Consider the following 16,830-nt stretch of genomic DNA (forward strand, 5'->3'; position numbering starts at 1 on the left):
GGCATTTTGCCACGGCTCATGGGAGCCTGGGGTCCGCTTGGCAACTAATCCCAGTAATTGGCGTGGGCACTAGTTTTACGAAAGCGACTGCCATCTGACCTTCCAACCCAGAGGGTAAACTAGGCCCGTATTGGGATTAGTCCGGTTTCCTCACGATGTTTTCCTTCACCGAAAAGCGACTGGTAAATATCAAATGATATTTCGTACATAAGTTCCGAAAAACTCATTGGTACGAGCCGGGGTTCGAACCCGCGACCTCCGGATTGCAAGTCGCACGCTCTTACCGCTAGGCCACCAGCGCTTTGTGTAATAATACATCATGACTCTGATTCACTAATGCAACGTCAAGTTAGGTATCAAACAGTGATTATGATTACATACGGTCAAAGTATTCTTTTACAGTTAAATGACCTGTCATATGTACATTAAAGCGGTTTAGGTAAATTTATTGTGGTAAAAATATTTTTCGTTGATGATGGTGTCCAGCTATAAAAATGCTAGACATCTCATTGTCACTGTGTGATAAGTTACGAAATGGTACAGGAATCAAATTCCGTGAACGTGCAGTCTGCAACTCCCAGATTCTTCTCTTTGGATTCAATTTATCAATCAACGAAACTGGGTTACCGCTAATGCATCCTCGTAGTCCACTTAAATGCATCGCAAGCTTGTACTGTTTCTATAAAGCAACACAAACACGACGGAGAAACAATTATGGACACCCGGCGTCTTAAACTGTGGTTTAACGACTTCCTTGTCTATGTCCTAGGAGTCCTAGGTCGTTGGCCGGTGAGTGAGTGTAAACTTGAGACCTATATTGTAAGCGGAAAATTATTTTTGAAACTTAAGTCAAGCGTAATATCAAATCTGATACATTCACGGTATTAACCGTCCGGATGGCAGAATGAGGACTTTTTAGATGAATGTTCTACACTATGTCCGTATGAGGAATCGACCCTCGCGTAAATATACTGAAGACCTCGTGAACCCATATTGTTTGGCAAATATTACAAAAAACTGAATTGACAAAAAATCTTTCGAACCTGCTCACAAATTGTCAGGAGAATCGGTTGAGAAATATGTTCTGAAGAGAGAACTGCCTGACAGACATATGAAAGCATTTTTGCCCGAGCTGCAACTTCGTCTCGGTCAATAATACACCCTAAATTGGCCTAAATGTTTTTATCATTACACATAAAATGTTTAGTCCCGTAAATTGCTTCCTACACAGACTCTCTTATGATTCTATTAAAATAAACTTTATTCTAAAAGTGTAGGTCGTAAAAGTACTTTCAAAAGTCTGCGTTGACCAACGCTACCCAAGGGAAGCATTTTAGAACACAATTTGTTATAACTGTTCTAAGAAAATTTTACAGAAATTCTAAAGGCAAGTTTTGTTCAGGGAAAACTGTAGAGGACTTTGAACTTTATTATGTTTGTCCAGAAAATAAATGGGTAATTCCGAGATGACCCGTCGCGGTTGAGCTTATAATAGGCACTTATAATACAAAATAAGAAGAGTGACATTCCATACAGTTTACCTATATGACTCTTGCTTACTTCACATGGTTACAAAACATGATTAATCGAAATATTATTCGAATCCAAATCCCCGTGAGCCTTGAAATGTTCGTTAATATCATCTAACAGAGTGGTTATCTATTTAAGGAAGTAAGATAACTCGGCCCATTATAAAGTGAAGTGTTTGGCTGAGCGCCAGACACCAATCGATGCTAAGGAACGTACGTTGAACCTCTGTCTGACTGTCTGTCTATACGTAGCTCGCCTACATGTGATTTGTATGCAGTACCTGACCGGCACAAATATGGTGGGCGAAGGCCGACCGAATGCATTCGGTGTTCGCTAAAACCTTAGTGCATATTCATTTAATGATTTTTGGGAACGCATAAGTTTGATTGTAATCTTGACATGACATGAAATGACAAATACAAGTTGAGATGGTCTGATGAACAACATTCCCTTCCATTCCCTCCCAAATTGGCAGCGGAAATAGGAAGCTTCTACATTATAGGTACCTCGTAATTTTGCATTTTTCCCGAAACAGAATCATTAACATTAGCACCATTGAGTTTCGAGGAGGTTGGACTCAAATTTTAACTAACCTGTCCTTTCTTGTGGATGGTTTTCGTTTATAATTTGTTGAATTTTACTGTAACATTTTGTGTAAAGCCTAAAGCAAATTGCCAGTTGATTTTTCTTTACACGAATTCAATCTTTAGATGGGAAACTGATATGCGAGCCGTATAACTTTGCAACCAAAGGTTACATTCAATTTCCGTTTAGTCATCGCAACCGACGAAACCAGTCTGTTGTTTTTATAACAAAAAAGCATAGCAGTCTTCATCGATTATGCCGACGATACGTGTGTAACTGTGTATGTACCGACGAAGCGTGCGTGCAAAGACACTTGGCCTTGTATGCTTGACACAGTTTTTTTGCCGGCTCTACACGGCTTGAACACTGAGCATTTGCATAAACTGTAGACATGTGTATGCTGCTCGTGTCAATCAATCTGTTTGAAAACAATCTCTTCTGGGAGAAGGAGGAGAAAGGAAATGACACATGTCGATTTTCACAAGGGTTACGAACACAGCCAGTAGGTATCATATAAGTAATACACATGGAATTAAAAGGTAGTACTCTTAGTTTTAATGAAATGTCAGACTTAAACGCAACGAACGAAGAAGAATTGATGAATGATTAGACTGTCGCTGTGTATTGTAGGATTTGTAGGCCATCTTTGTCACCTCAATTAATAAACTCATGTGAAAGTTTAGATGGAAGCGTAGTTGCGCTGTGATTCGTGCGAGTCGCTTGGTATTAGGACTATTAGGGCATGTCTCGGTTTAGCTGCTGAGAAATCTGACCCCCGTCGCAATAGAAGCTTGTACACACACACACTGTTAACTGACAGTTCGTAAACCTTATTACAAATGGCATAAGGTCCACCCATGGACAGTTAAGAGTGTTGCAGTTTGTACGTACAGTAAGTGCCCCAACTTAAGTACCCACGTCGCCACACTAGCTGTCAGGCGTGGCTCACTCCGCGATTTCGTCGCTTTGCTACAGGTAGCTAAAAGTACATCCGTTCACACCAATTTTGGGGAAAGCCATAAGCCGCGCGTGGCGCTGTCGCCACCTAGCGGCCATATCTGTGCTGATCGTAACAGACGCGTTTTGTTAGAGAGTGAGTCTTCTGTACCTAGTATTATTATTTATTCTGTGGCTGTGTATAGAAAGGTAGCACCGGTTGTACAGTCACAGAATTTAATTTCAGTACCATTTCTTTCCTTTGTATAAATGCCCGAATTTCTGCCCAAGAAGTACCTAAGTATAATTTGGAATTCTTCCCCATTCAAAATGTAACGGTTATTAATCCGAATAAAGAGCCGATTTATACCCGTCACAGTCGAAATAAACAAATTAGTCAGATAATCAGCTTATCACCGCGACCCATTTAGCGGACCTGTTGGCCCTAATTTGGTTAATGGCTGCTAATTAAATTTATTTAGTTCTGCACGCAAGCGTTTGTTTGACGTTTGACACGACATCATTTCAAAGCAAGCGGGGTAAAGCCATTGTTTATTAATATGGATAACTTTTAACAAAAAAAACAGCGTTTATGAAGTGTACGCTCTTACGGTAGATGTCGCTCGGGTCCCCTTGACCCATAAAGAATTGCTGGCTATGGATGAGGTCTTGGTGGCTCAGATGGCAGAGCGCTGGAGTATCGATCCAGAGGCCGTGAGTTCAAGTCCCACCCAAGACAGTAATTTTGTCCACTTTTAAAGCTTAGAACTTTAAAAAAACAGATTTCACAGAACAAAAAAAAACATTTTACGTTCTTCAGCAGTTCCCTTTGCGAAATGATGCTCTTTGAGATTAAACGCGTGAGATAGGTACTGCAAAACTCCAGAAAATATCGAAATCACCATAGGTGTGCGTTTAAAATTCTTCATCTTCAAAATCTTCGGCACTGTTAATGAACAATGTTTATTTGAGTAGTTTTTTGAGTCACACTCGAAACAGACTTGAAAAAGGGTATCAAGATAAATAATTCTGTAGGTAATCTTTTAAGCTCAGTGCTTCTAATATAGACCCATAAGACTCGACTTTTTACCAACTCTTGTGGTCGGGCAGTTTAGAGAAATAACAAAGTTGTTGACATATTATAGCTTGAGCCAAGTCGATGAACCAATCCTTTTAACTTGAACCATAATAACCTTAGTATAAAGCCCAGTTTTAACTGAACTAATTGTTTTACTTAACACAGGTTGAAAATCATATGCACATTGTTTGCGACATTCTATTGAAATGACATAATTTTTGAACTTTTCCCTATATTGCTCATGAGTATGATTTTGTTGCATCGAAATCCCATGACGTTATCCTGTCCATAAGTTGACTATCAATAGCTTAGCATTTGTGGTGTTTTGTATATTTATATACCTATATCTACTTTAACTAAACAAACCTTAGGTTTTTCCAGTACCAGTCAATATAGTTTATTGATTGAGTAAACCGTAAACAGGCAAGTCTGTGCCTGTTCCAACCGCAGCGCAGGCAGGTGTTTGCAGTTCACCGTCCTTCTAACGGGATTTTGTTTGCCGAATCTGTAGCTCAGCCAGCCGATAGGTTTTACAGTTTTTCGTATTTGTCACGGAACTACGAGGAAGACGAATTAAGAGGCTTCTTAAATTCTGACCTAGATAACGGACGTGCAAAAACCAAGAGCAGTGGCTTTTACCCAGTTCAGAAAAAATCTGCAATCAATAAATCCATACTGTAATATTTTGAAAGCAAAAGTAATTATGTCTGCAGATAACGCCAGAGATCCCATGATTTTCGATTCTATCATTCATGCTACCTATCTAAAGAATAAACTTCGAGGGTACGAGTGTAGTATCACTATCACTACATAGTATAAAACAAAGTCGCTTCCCGCTGTCTGTCTGTATGTTTAGATCTTTAAAACTACGCAACGGATTTTGATGCGGTTTTTAGGGTTCCGTACCCAAAGGGTAAAAACGGGACCCTATTACTAAGACTCCGCTGTCCGTCCGTCCGTCCGTCTGTCACCAGGCTGTATCTCACGAACCGTGATAGCTAGAGAGTTGAAATTTTCACAGATGATGTATTTCTGTTGCCGCTATAACAACAAATACTAAAAACAGAATAAAATAAAGATTTAAGTTGGGCTCCCATACAACAAACGTGATTTTTGACCGAAGTTAGCAACGTCGGGCGGGGTCAGTACTTGGATGGGTGACCGTTTTTTTGCTTGTTTTTTTTTTCTTGTTTTGCTCTATTTTTTGTTGATGGTGCGGAACCCTCCGTGCGCGAGTCCGACTCGCACTTGGCCGGTTTTTAGGGTTCCGTAGCCAAATGGCAAAAAACGGAACCCTTATAGATTCGTCATGTCTGTCTGTCTGTCCGTCTGTCCGTCTGTCTGTCCGTCCGTATGTCACAGCCACTTTTCTCCGAAACTATAAGAACTATATACTGTTGAAACTTGGTAAGTAGATGTATTCTGTGAACCGCATTAAGATTTTCACACAAAAATAGAAAAAAAAAACGATAAATTTTTGGGGTTCCCCATACTTCTAACTGAAACTCAACATTTTTTTTTCATCAAACCCATACGTGTGGGGTATCTATGGATAGGTCTTCAAAAATGATATTGAGGTTTCCAAAGTGGTAAAATGTGTCCCCCCCCCCTGTAACTTCTAAAATAAGAGAATGATAAAACTAAAAAAAATATATGATGTACATTACCATGTAAACTTCCACCGAAAATTGGTTTGAACGAGATCTAGTAAGTAGTTTTTTTCTTAAACGTCATAAATCGCCTAAATACGGAACCCTTCATGGGCGAGTCCGACTCGCACTTGGCCGCTTTTTTTAATAGATAGAGTGATTCAAGAGGAAGGTTTATGTATAATATGTTAACCCTTGCGAAGCCGGGGTGGGTTGCTAGTATCATATAATTAATTGTTCGTTCGCGTTCGGCTCGCTGACTGCTCATCAGAGTAGTCGTTGACAGGTATTAGCAATTTACAGTTTTAACAATTTATTTGCCGAATCTGACGGGGCTCATCAGTCAGCCGATAAGTTTTCAGTTAATAACAAAGTCTGCCTTTTACGTACCGTAGGATATTCACCCCGTTACGGTACGAAATGTGAAGGAGATGGGTCCAGTAAAGAGGAAAATGTAAACAATATGGGCCCGAAAACCAGAAGACTTCAACGTAAGCGCCTCGTACTGTTAACAAATACGACATCCTATACCTAGATTGTAGGGTTTAGCATAACAAACTCGTTCCGAACCAATTCCGAGAAACAAAAATCGCGGATCCAATAATAGTTTTAACTCTTGAGTTCTAGACCACCAAACTACCTGCTAAAAAGATGCGGAAGCCATAATCGCTATTTTATCTTTTAAGGCCAAACCCTGTTCGAAAGATAACACCGCGAGCTAATATCAGGTAACTTGTTTCATTCCACTAGCCCAAGCCGAAAATTTAGCCTAGCTCTACTAAAGCACACTGCAAGTGCGTGGTAGCCTACTTGATATCAATTTCATTGGTCGTCTCTATTGTTAAACCAATGAATCGATCTGTCGACGCGTAGCATGAATACATTACAATTAGGTACATAGTTACATCATTATTCATGCCAGAACTGTAACAAAATCTGCATCCATTATGTGTCAGTTCTCGACACCCATTTGTGTTTTTATTAAATTTATGTAATGTGAGTTGATAAGAAACCCGACTGTTTTAGATGAATCATAGAAATGTGGTTTTTCCTTCTTTTAATTTATTCAATACATATAGTTTTTAATTGTTTTATTATGGTCCCGTCTGTGAATACATTAATTAACTTAATTATTGGAACTTATTTTAAGTTTTGTTTACTCTTAGGATCTCAATTTTGCATATGTATAAGTTATTCATACACAAATACATCACTATGGTAGGTACTTTGGAAAAATCTCATATCTCATTCACATTTACAAAAAGATTGAAACATTTGAAACGCATAAACTCTGTATGCAACCCTTATTATTATAGTCAGTTTAATTTGATTGACAGACGAGTTTTTTTTTGAAGTGAAAACTTCTTTAGGGGCGCTGGGCACTTTTTGAGGTGGGGAAAAAATGATAAACTCGAGACAGCGTAAGGCGATCACGTGACCGTAAGGGGCGTAAGGCGATCACGTGACCGTAAGCCCCGTAAGGTGGCCACTCATAATTTAAATGGCATTTAAATCAATAAAGAAAAACTCAATGTTATTTGACATTTATGTTGCGGACTCCTTTTCAAGACTCTTTACCTATGTTCAAATAATTTGACGTTGTCATGGCAGTATGTAAATAAACATGTCAATGAAAAAGTGTGATCTTATTTGAGAATGATAATAATATATAATAAATGAATAGAATAGCGGAGGCGCTAAACGTATGTATCGTGTTACCGGGCGTCGGTAACATAGTGAGGTGAGTTATCACTTCTATCGTCACTCCCGGAGTGCAACCGTTGTTGCTTGTTTTTTTAAAGTAATCACTACTTTAGTTTCACGTAGTTTGACGACATTGGCGTGCTATTTTAATTATTTCAATTGTTTTATTAATGAGTCTGCGTCTGACCTAACAAAAGTGATAGTTTCAGGCCGACAAATCTCAATAAGGCAAAATCTTGACACAAATAAAGCACAATTTGCGACCAAATCAGATCACTGGAACAACTTCCAAAAACAGTTAGTCGCAAAAAACCGCAATAAAAAGTTCTAAGTGACCGACCTGTGTGCCGAAACCGTGTAATGAAAAAGGCTTTATAGGTGTATGAACTTCGTGTTTTAAAGGCCTTTCTTTCCACAGAGGAAAGGCTTGTGGCTACCTATGAATCATCGTAACAGTCGTCTGTTACTCTGTTCTGTTAGTCAGTTTTGACCATCGCAACGCACCTTACGCTTGTCAATATTTAAATAAAGATTATATCGAAACCGACCGGATTGTTTGTGGTACCAGGACTTGGTGTTTTAGACAAACCACTTAGGATTGTGTTTTTAGTTATGTGATCTGTGAAGTGAAAATGCGATTGAGAATACAGTTTTTTGGTAATGAACAGAGGATGTTGAGGAACTTACGGAGGCGGTTCAGGTTAGTTGTGTATTTTTATTTTGATACTTATAAAATTAACTGTGTTGTTGCTATAAATACAAATGCTAATGCTTCCTTGTTTGTTTTCGATACTTACGAAATAGATTATATCACTTGAACTTGATGAATAGGTATCATATTCTTATATTGATGTAAGGGTTTAAATCTATATAAATTAGGCGGTGCCCATGATTTTGAGTGTCTGCTAATTTATAATTACAGGCAGATATGTACATACGTTGTCTAGCTATGTTTTTATTTTTGACTCTGAATTTACGTATCGTTTTTTTATTTTATCTATTCATTTTTCTATACACTTATTAGGCAATAGAGTAAAGGGGCCGATAGTGTCACGTGTTTAACGAGTAATGTATTCAGGTTCAGTAGATTCTAGAGAGTGGATTTTACTGTTAAAAGTTCTACAGTTAAGTATTTTAATTATTCTAGAGAGACTTGAGAACATTAAACAGAGTTTACTAGTTGTTTGCCGTGGTAACCCAGTGGAATAACTAACGGATAATAAGAGAGATAATCTCTTGTGTATATTTAGTATTACAAGTGTCAGATAAACGTGTGTTCGCTTTGACTGCGCAAACGCAGGCAAGGCGGCAGGGTTCGAAATTATCCAGATAATTATAGTCATTGATAATTATCCTTTCGAACCCTGCAAGTCGGTGAACCATTATTATCACATGAAGATGGATTCTACAATTCTACATTAGAGGTACTCGGCACTGCGCTTATATATTTTTTTGTTACAAAACTTAAGATCTCTGAAAAAGACTCAAGTCTCCACAAAACTCGAGTCTCTAAAAAGTTGAAAAGAATTCTTGTTTCAACTTAATTATAAGACTCAAAAACTGTATCCAGTCTCAAAACAGAGGACTCAAAGGACTCGAGTTTTAACCAACACTAGTCTGATTTTCCCAAGTGGTCAGTATGCCCATTATGCCCGCACTATACAATTATAGAAGCACGCCCTTGTAAGGACTCAATTGTAGACATTGACATTATACCCATGGAGCATGGCGCGTTGCCTCAGTGTTGATGTTTACAATAACGATAACGTTATTGTTGCGGTTATCCACTGTTTTGTTAGGTAACAGATTGTGTTGTTAATATTATCAACACGTTTATATAATTATAAATGTAACATTTGTGTAAGTAAACAAGAGTAAGTTCCTACTGTTATTTTAGTAGCAAAAAGTGGCAGGGACGTCATTGCTAAACTTCGTAAAGGTATTGGTTTTGCTATAGGCCATAAACTGTTTTCCTATTATATAAAACGATAATCGTTTGGTTTTGTTAGGTACAAGTACATTTAAGCCCATTAATTGTTTAAAATATGTATTAACTAAAATAGTTATTTTCGATACAAGTGCGAAAAAGAGGAAATTCGAAACGAGTGGCGATAAATTAAAACACGACCGAAGGGAGTGTTTTAAATCGACACGAGTTGCGAATTACCTATTCGCACGTGTATCGAACAACGTTTTACAGTACATATGGCACTTTAAAGTTTCAACATACGCACGAAAAGTGCTATTTTACGCACTAGTGCGGAAAAGTAGCTACATATGTACTGTAAAAGATTTTTACAAAATTATTTTTGATGTCAAAGTAATTGTTCAACAAGATTTCACAAAGCTGTTTAATCATGTTTCTGCCAACAACATTATGATACAAGTACGAAAAGTAGAAACTAAAACACGACCGAAGGGAGTGTTTTAAATCGACACGACTTGCGAATTACCTTTTCCCTTAAAATTTTCGAAATACGCACGTATAGCGTTAGTTTTCGCACTAGGGCGGTAAATTAGCACCATATGTTCTGTAAAAGGATTTTCACAATCCATGTTTTCATACTAAGTATAGGTCCGACACTTATATAATATTTTCTTTACGAACCTGGTTTAGAAGATAACATATATTTGTATATGTAGTTTGATCCCTGAAAATTAATATAACCTGACGACAATCGTGTACAATGTTGTTGAATAGCCACGATTAGTAAATTATGCTTTCTATGAAGAAAAATCGCATCAGGATTGAAGCCCACGTCCAATCATCAATAATGGCCGAATGGCCCCTTGACCCGTTAGTTAGTACAATGGGTGTTGATAAAACATCCTATAGAGCGTTACTCATTTGCTTTGCGTACTTGCTTTGGTGTTGTACTTGACTTGACCTGCGTTGTTCCTATTTCAATTAAAGTGTATCGGTTTTTGGAATTATGAATCAAGATCTAAGTTTGTAAATGAATTTCTATTGTTTTGTAATTGAAGGGAGAAGAAAACGAAGAAAATGTTTGAATTGTATGATTGCAAATACAGATATATTGGATATATATTTAGATCTGGAATAACTGTACGGAATAAGGCGTAGGTACTTTCATGTCTCAGGGCAGGTAGCGATGGGTTTGGTAGGGTACTCAGAGTGCGATTTAGATAAAAACTGGGCCAGCAAAGTCATTACCTGCGACAGATAAGGGTCCTGACGGGTTCGATGATAATCTTGGCTCAAAGATTCGTGTTTACCTACAATATGTACGTAGGTATTGTACAGTCACGCTCCGTGATTGTTACGCCATCTAGCTAAATTGGACATTCCATAGCGTAAGTATGGAACAACCAATTTTGCTAGGACCCTAAATGGCGTAACAATCCCGTGTGGTGACACTGGGGACTGTACAATCTACTAGTGCTATTTGCATTATTCCTAAATGTCCTACACGCGTTACGTATCTGACGCTTAAAAGACGTAAATTATTATGTGTTTGTTACCTGGACAGAAACACCAAATGACTTCTACACATTAGTTTGTCTCTAATGGCTTGTTAAAATTTCTGAAATTACTTTTTCGGGCCACTGCACATAGATTGGCGACAAGTAGTTTATTAGCATCCCATACCTCTATTTAATCCAGTCCGTTGCCTTCTAAAGGACAAATCCTTTTATCATCCGTTGCAAAAAGTCTAACAAACGCAGTTCACAAATTAGATCAGTAGCTCGATCCGATTCGAATATCTTATCATACTCACTATCACACTTATCATTAAAAGTGGCCAGCTATCCAATTAACCGACTTTATGTTTTATTATTGTTTGCCTCAACCTGCTCCGACCACTTCCTTTCCTGTGACTCACGCATAACATTAACACCATCCCGATAGTTATTCCTTGTCCGCGGTTTAAGGATGTCGCCTCTTTAAATATTATTAAATGTGTTTTAATTGTTTTTGTGGAAAAATGAGTGCTGAAGAGGAGACAGTGCAGTGTTGTCCGAAGTTTTATTTTAAGAGCTGGATTGCAGGGAAGTTGAGGAAGAAATTGTATGATGTTGATAGGTAAGCTTATTTGAGCTGTTAGTTAAAGTTATTGGAGATTTATGATTTGTTATTGTCCTGTTTTATCTGAACGAACATTTGTGTGCTTTCTGGTTTGGCGAGAGGGGTAAGCAACGCTAGAATGCTCGTAATATGTCGTTTAGTCGAAGATGTCTAAGCTATTCGTAACCATCGGCATCATCATTATTAACCTACATATTTATTGCTGGATGAACGAAAAGGAATGTTATAATATAAAGGGCAACATGCACCGTGATGGGGCGAGGTACCTCGAGGATAAACCTTACAGTTAGAACCTGCTACACCTTAATACAAGCTTGCTTACAATGAAAAGCATAATGCATAATGGTCGGGAATGTATCAATTAACGGAATTTTCAATTCGTTATAAGTACGTGATATAATCCGTTCAAATAGTTTTATTTCTTGCTGGATAACTATCGCGGTAACCGAAGACAGTATTAAGTATAGAATTAACGATCTTTGTCATGTTCAAATTAGGCTACGAGTGCTATGTTTTCATAAAAACCGGCCAAGTGCGAGTTGGACTCGCGCACGGAGGGTTCCGCACCATCAACAAAAAATAGAGCAAAACAAGCAAAAAAACGGTCACCCATCCAAGTACTGACCCCGCCCGACGTTGCTTAACTTCGGTCAAAAATCACGTTTGTTGTATGGGAGCCCCACTTAAATCTTTATTTTATTCTTTTTTTAGTATTTGTTGTTATAGCGGCAACAGAAATACATCATCTGTGAAAATTTCAACTGTCTAGCTATCACGGTTCGTGAGATACAGCCTGGTGACAGACGGACGGACGGACGGACGGACGGACGGAAAGCGGAGTCTTAGTAATAGGGTCCCGTTTTTTCCCTTTGGGTACGGAACCCCAAAGAGCTCAGTCATTTCTGTTATAGGTACAAAACGACCTTATTGCTTGTGATTGTATAAGTGTGTCCAGACGTTCATTAATGTTATAATTGTGTTAAGTATATATTTTACAGGAAAAATGATTAGAAAATGCATAATTTATTGTTTAAATCCCGCATAGTTTCAACGGTTCTATTCATTGTTGAAAATTAACTAAATTTTATTTACTTCATTATGTTTAAGTATGGGACATAAACTTTATTATTTATCTAAATTGAGGCTAATGCTTCTATGAGGTACCTACCTACTCACATGTTAATATATATTTTTCCTTTACCTATGTACATTTATTGATACGCCTATTAGGTATGTCTGTTATTTAACCAACGAGACCTATATACCAATCTATTACTATTACAGTCGCCATCAGATACATATACCTATCGGAGCGGCCGAGGCGCTCAAAATATAAGAACGCGCACTCTAGCGCCTTGAGAATAGAGGCGTGTTCAGATATTTGTGAGCACTTTGGCTGCCCCGATATATGATGGCGACTGTACCACCGTTTGAATCACTGAATACATTACCCGAATAAAACAAGCTGTTCGGTTAGGTTTCTTGGAACAGAACCAGCGGCTAAGCCTCTGGCGATGTCAGAGGGGCTACCGCGAAAACCGAAATTCGCAAATTGCTGGGATCTTTCTCTTTTTCTCCAATGCAGGCGTAATTAGAGTGACAGAGAAAATGCCCGCAATTTGCGAAATTCGATTTCGCGGTTATAGCCCCCTGGATCATGGACATTCCAATCGCTCTACACCTCATGTGCTCGAAAACTCAAGTGTACAAATATAGGTGCACAAATCACATAAAAAATATGTCACATAGCTCCATATGTCAGCGAACTAATAACTATGGGACATATGTTTGTGTAAGTTATCTACACCCATGTTTTTACACTTGACTGTACAGGTAGGTGTGGCAATTTTGCGAAAGCTTAATTTGCGGTAACTATTTTTTTAATAATCAGGAATTGACTGGAATTGGTTAGTTTTGAAATTTGTATCAGAGGTACCTAGGTTGAATGAACAGTCAGCAGCAGAAGTTGCTAAGCCGGCGAGGTGTTCAAAATTACCTTGACACGTCGCGTCAAGATCATTGTGAGCACCTCGCCCGCTTAGCAACTTCTGCTGCTGACTGTACCTCCAAGATATACCCTGTACCCTGTTACCTGTTTCGAGTTAACCAAGTTCACATTAAAAGTTTGTTTTGTTAGAGGTTAGGTTGATAATAAGTAGGTATTTCACATATTTATACCTATTTTTTATTTACTTATGGGTCACCTATTCTAATCTTCTGAAATATTTAGTTTTAATTATAGATCGTAACATTTTATTGGCTCTTAAGTTATAAATAATTTTAATGTAATTCAACCATTTTTGTTGACGAGCTGTGTTAGTATTTCTTAGTGTCCGACCGAAACATGTTTTTTTGCCGAAACCGAAACCGAAGGTTCGGCTTTGGCTCTAGTTTCGGCCGAAACCGAAACCGAAACCGAAACTTTTGTAGACTTGTAAAAATCGTTGAAAAAATGTCATAAAACCGCTTTTATACACATATATATTAAGGGGCTGTCAACACCCAATGTCCTTGAAATTGTTTTTTTTATATACCACATCGGTGGCAAACAAGCATACGGCCCGCCTGATGGTAAGCAGTCACCGTAGCCTATGGACGCCTGCAACTCCAGAGGTTTTACATGCGCGTTGCCGACCTGTACACTCCTTTTTTGAAGAACCTGATGTTACTTAAGCAGTTTATTAAGAAAAACTATTTGTTTTAATGGAGCAAAAATAAATTATGTTAATATTCATTATATTTTAAAGACCGTGGTCGTACTCAACTCAATACATGATTGAACGAAATCGGCTCGATAGAAAATAATAGGGAGTATTACTGCAATGTTCTGCCGCCAGAGTGTAGCAATAGTGCACATACTAAACCATAGAGTAAGTAAATTATACATACTAGATACTTAAACTGTTTTTTGACAGGTTTTCACTAGGACATTGATGCATCAAGGCGGTTTGTTTACAGGTGGCCTACCGCGAAACGCGAAAATCGAAATTACGTTATCTGCCTCACTATCAATCGAATAGGCAAGAGTGATAGAGAGGCAGAAAGCAGAAACCGAACTTTCGATTGTCGTATTTCACGGTAGGCCATGTGATTGAGCTAGTGACGCCCGCTACGCAGTTTTGCGTAATATTCCCTATTGCCAAGATTGGTCTTAAAATCACCATTGAATGGTGCTGTCTTTATTTTTTTTACTTATGGGTCTGAAATAAAATCACAATGTCAAAACATTTATACCTAGACCGCTAACGAGTACCTAATATTACACAAATAATACACAGTCGCTTTCGTAAAAACTAGCGCCTACGCCAATTCTTGGGATTAGTTGTCAAGCTGACCCCAGGCTCATGATGAGTCCAGGATGATGATGATGAGAGATGAGGCCAGGATGTTGAGTTTTCTTATTATTCCCTTGCCCAGGCCCATTAACATGCGACAGTGCTATCTCATTTACTCCGATACAATTAGACAGTGTGCGCGTTTTAGTTATTGACGGCCTCCTAAGACTGCGTCGACCGTCCAGTGGCGCCCTCATTAGGGGAATTGTGTTTTATAATAAACCAATTCATTTCTGTATACATATTAACTTGTTCGTCAACTTTTGGTCTTTGTCACATAGTTTAGTTTCATAGTACAAAGTACTATTTAGTAAGTTTCGGCCCGGCCGAAAGGTTCGGCCGTTTTTTGGCCGAAACCGAAACTACGGCCGAAACATGATTTTTTGGCCGAAACTGGCCGAAACCGAAACCGGAACCGAATCTTCGGTCGGACACTAGTATTTCTTCATATGCGGAGTTACAAAATTAATGCAAAGCCACAAAATGCCTATAAAACTGTATAAATGACACCATACAATATCTAAACCTCGCATCTCTATTTGTTTTGAAATGTGAACTCTATGCCGTGTTCATGAAGGTTGGTTTTAGTATGTTGTAAATTATGAGAGGGATTTCGAGCCGACTAACGGTCGTTGACGTTTAATTTAGAGGTCAAGGCCATTCGAATCTTTAATGCCAGTCGGTCATTGTGTGATAACCTGATAAGTTGATAACAGAGATTTTATTAACCGACTTCAAAAAAAAAAGGAGGTTCTCAGTTTGACCCGTATGTATGTATGTATGTATGTATGTATGTATGTATGTATGTATGTATGTATGTATGTATGTATGTATATTTGTTCGCGATTATCTCGCGTTTGGCTGAACCGATTTTGATGCGGTTTTCAAAAAAGTGTTTCTTACATTCTGGAGAAGGTTTTAGTATACATAGATCTGAGCTGATGCTGAACCCTGGCTGTACCTAGTGGAACTCAAGTTTGGTGCAACATAGGCTCACGCTGTTTTGGTCATCCGTCACACCTTGATGAGCACTTGGGAGAGCTGTACCCAAGATAGAGCTGATGCTGAACCCTGGATGTACCTAGTGGAACTCAGGTTTGGTGCAACATAGGCTCACGCTGTTTTGGTCATCCAACACGCCTTGATGAGCACTTGGGAGAGCAGTACCCAAGATAGAGCTGATGCTGAACCCTGGATGTACCTAGTGGAACTCAGGTTTGGTGCAACATAGGCTCACGCTGTTTTGGTCATCCGTTACATCTTGATCAGCACTTGGGAGAGCAGTACCCAAGATAGAGCTGATGCTGAACCCTGGCTGTACCTAGTGGAACTCAGGTTTGGTGCAACATAGGCCCACGCTATTTTGGTCATCCGTCACATCTTGATGAGCACTTGGGAGAGCAGTACCCAAGATAGAGCTGATGCTGAACCCTGGCTGTACCTAGTGGAACTAAGGTTTGGTGTAACCAGGGTTGGGCAGTATTTCAATTACATGTATTTGAAATACGTATTTGAAATACAAATTAGTATTTTGTATTTGTATTTCAAATACTACCTCAAAAGTATTTTGTATTTGGTATTTCAAATACTGCACTCACATGTATTTAGTATTTTGTATTTCAAATACTTCAAGCTTCAAAATACATTTCTATAAATACATTTTATTAAATTCTATAATCCTAAAATGTCTAATCTCTCGCACAAGCTGTGAGCCGACCGCGAACCTCCGATCCAGCCGAGATACAATTTTCATTGGCTGGATACTGGATCTATATTAGGTCAACTTCTGCGTGGAACTTTTCGTTTAAATCTAGGGGATAGGGTCATTGCAGTAGTTTCCGTCCATGCACTAGTTTTCGACGACTTGACGGATTATCAAATATATATTTCATTTTTAATTTACTACTTTTTGCGAAATCTTCATCTTCCTCGCGTTGTCCCGGCATTTTGCTACGGCTCATGGGA

At 38.5% G+C, this 16,830-nt stretch overlaps 1 protein-coding gene across 2 annotated transcripts in view; it reads left to right on the forward strand.

Annotated features, from left to right (window-relative positions):
• LOC134654614 (uncharacterized) overlaps window positions 1–16,830 on the forward strand; it is a 158,574-nt gene that overhangs the window by 7,341 nt on the left and 134,403 nt on the right. Inside the window, exon 1 of one of the 2 annotated variants that reach the window (XM_063510077.1) lies at window positions 11,409–11,527. The exons of the other annotated variant lie outside the window; for it this stretch is intronic. Coding sequence (XP_063366147.1) covers window positions 11,430–11,527 — 98 coding nt within the window. The 5' untranslated portion in view covers window positions 11,409–11,429. Of the gene's footprint in view, window positions 1–11,408; window positions 11,528–16,830 lie in introns of those variants that run through there. 2 annotated transcript variants of the gene reach the window in all.

The sequence above is a fragment of the Cydia amplana genome, chromosome 15, assembly GCF_948474715.1.
Source record: "Cydia amplana chromosome 15, ilCydAmpl1.1, whole genome shotgun sequence".
Taxonomy (NCBI): Eukaryota; Metazoa; Arthropoda; class Insecta; order Lepidoptera; family Tortricidae; genus Cydia; species Cydia amplana.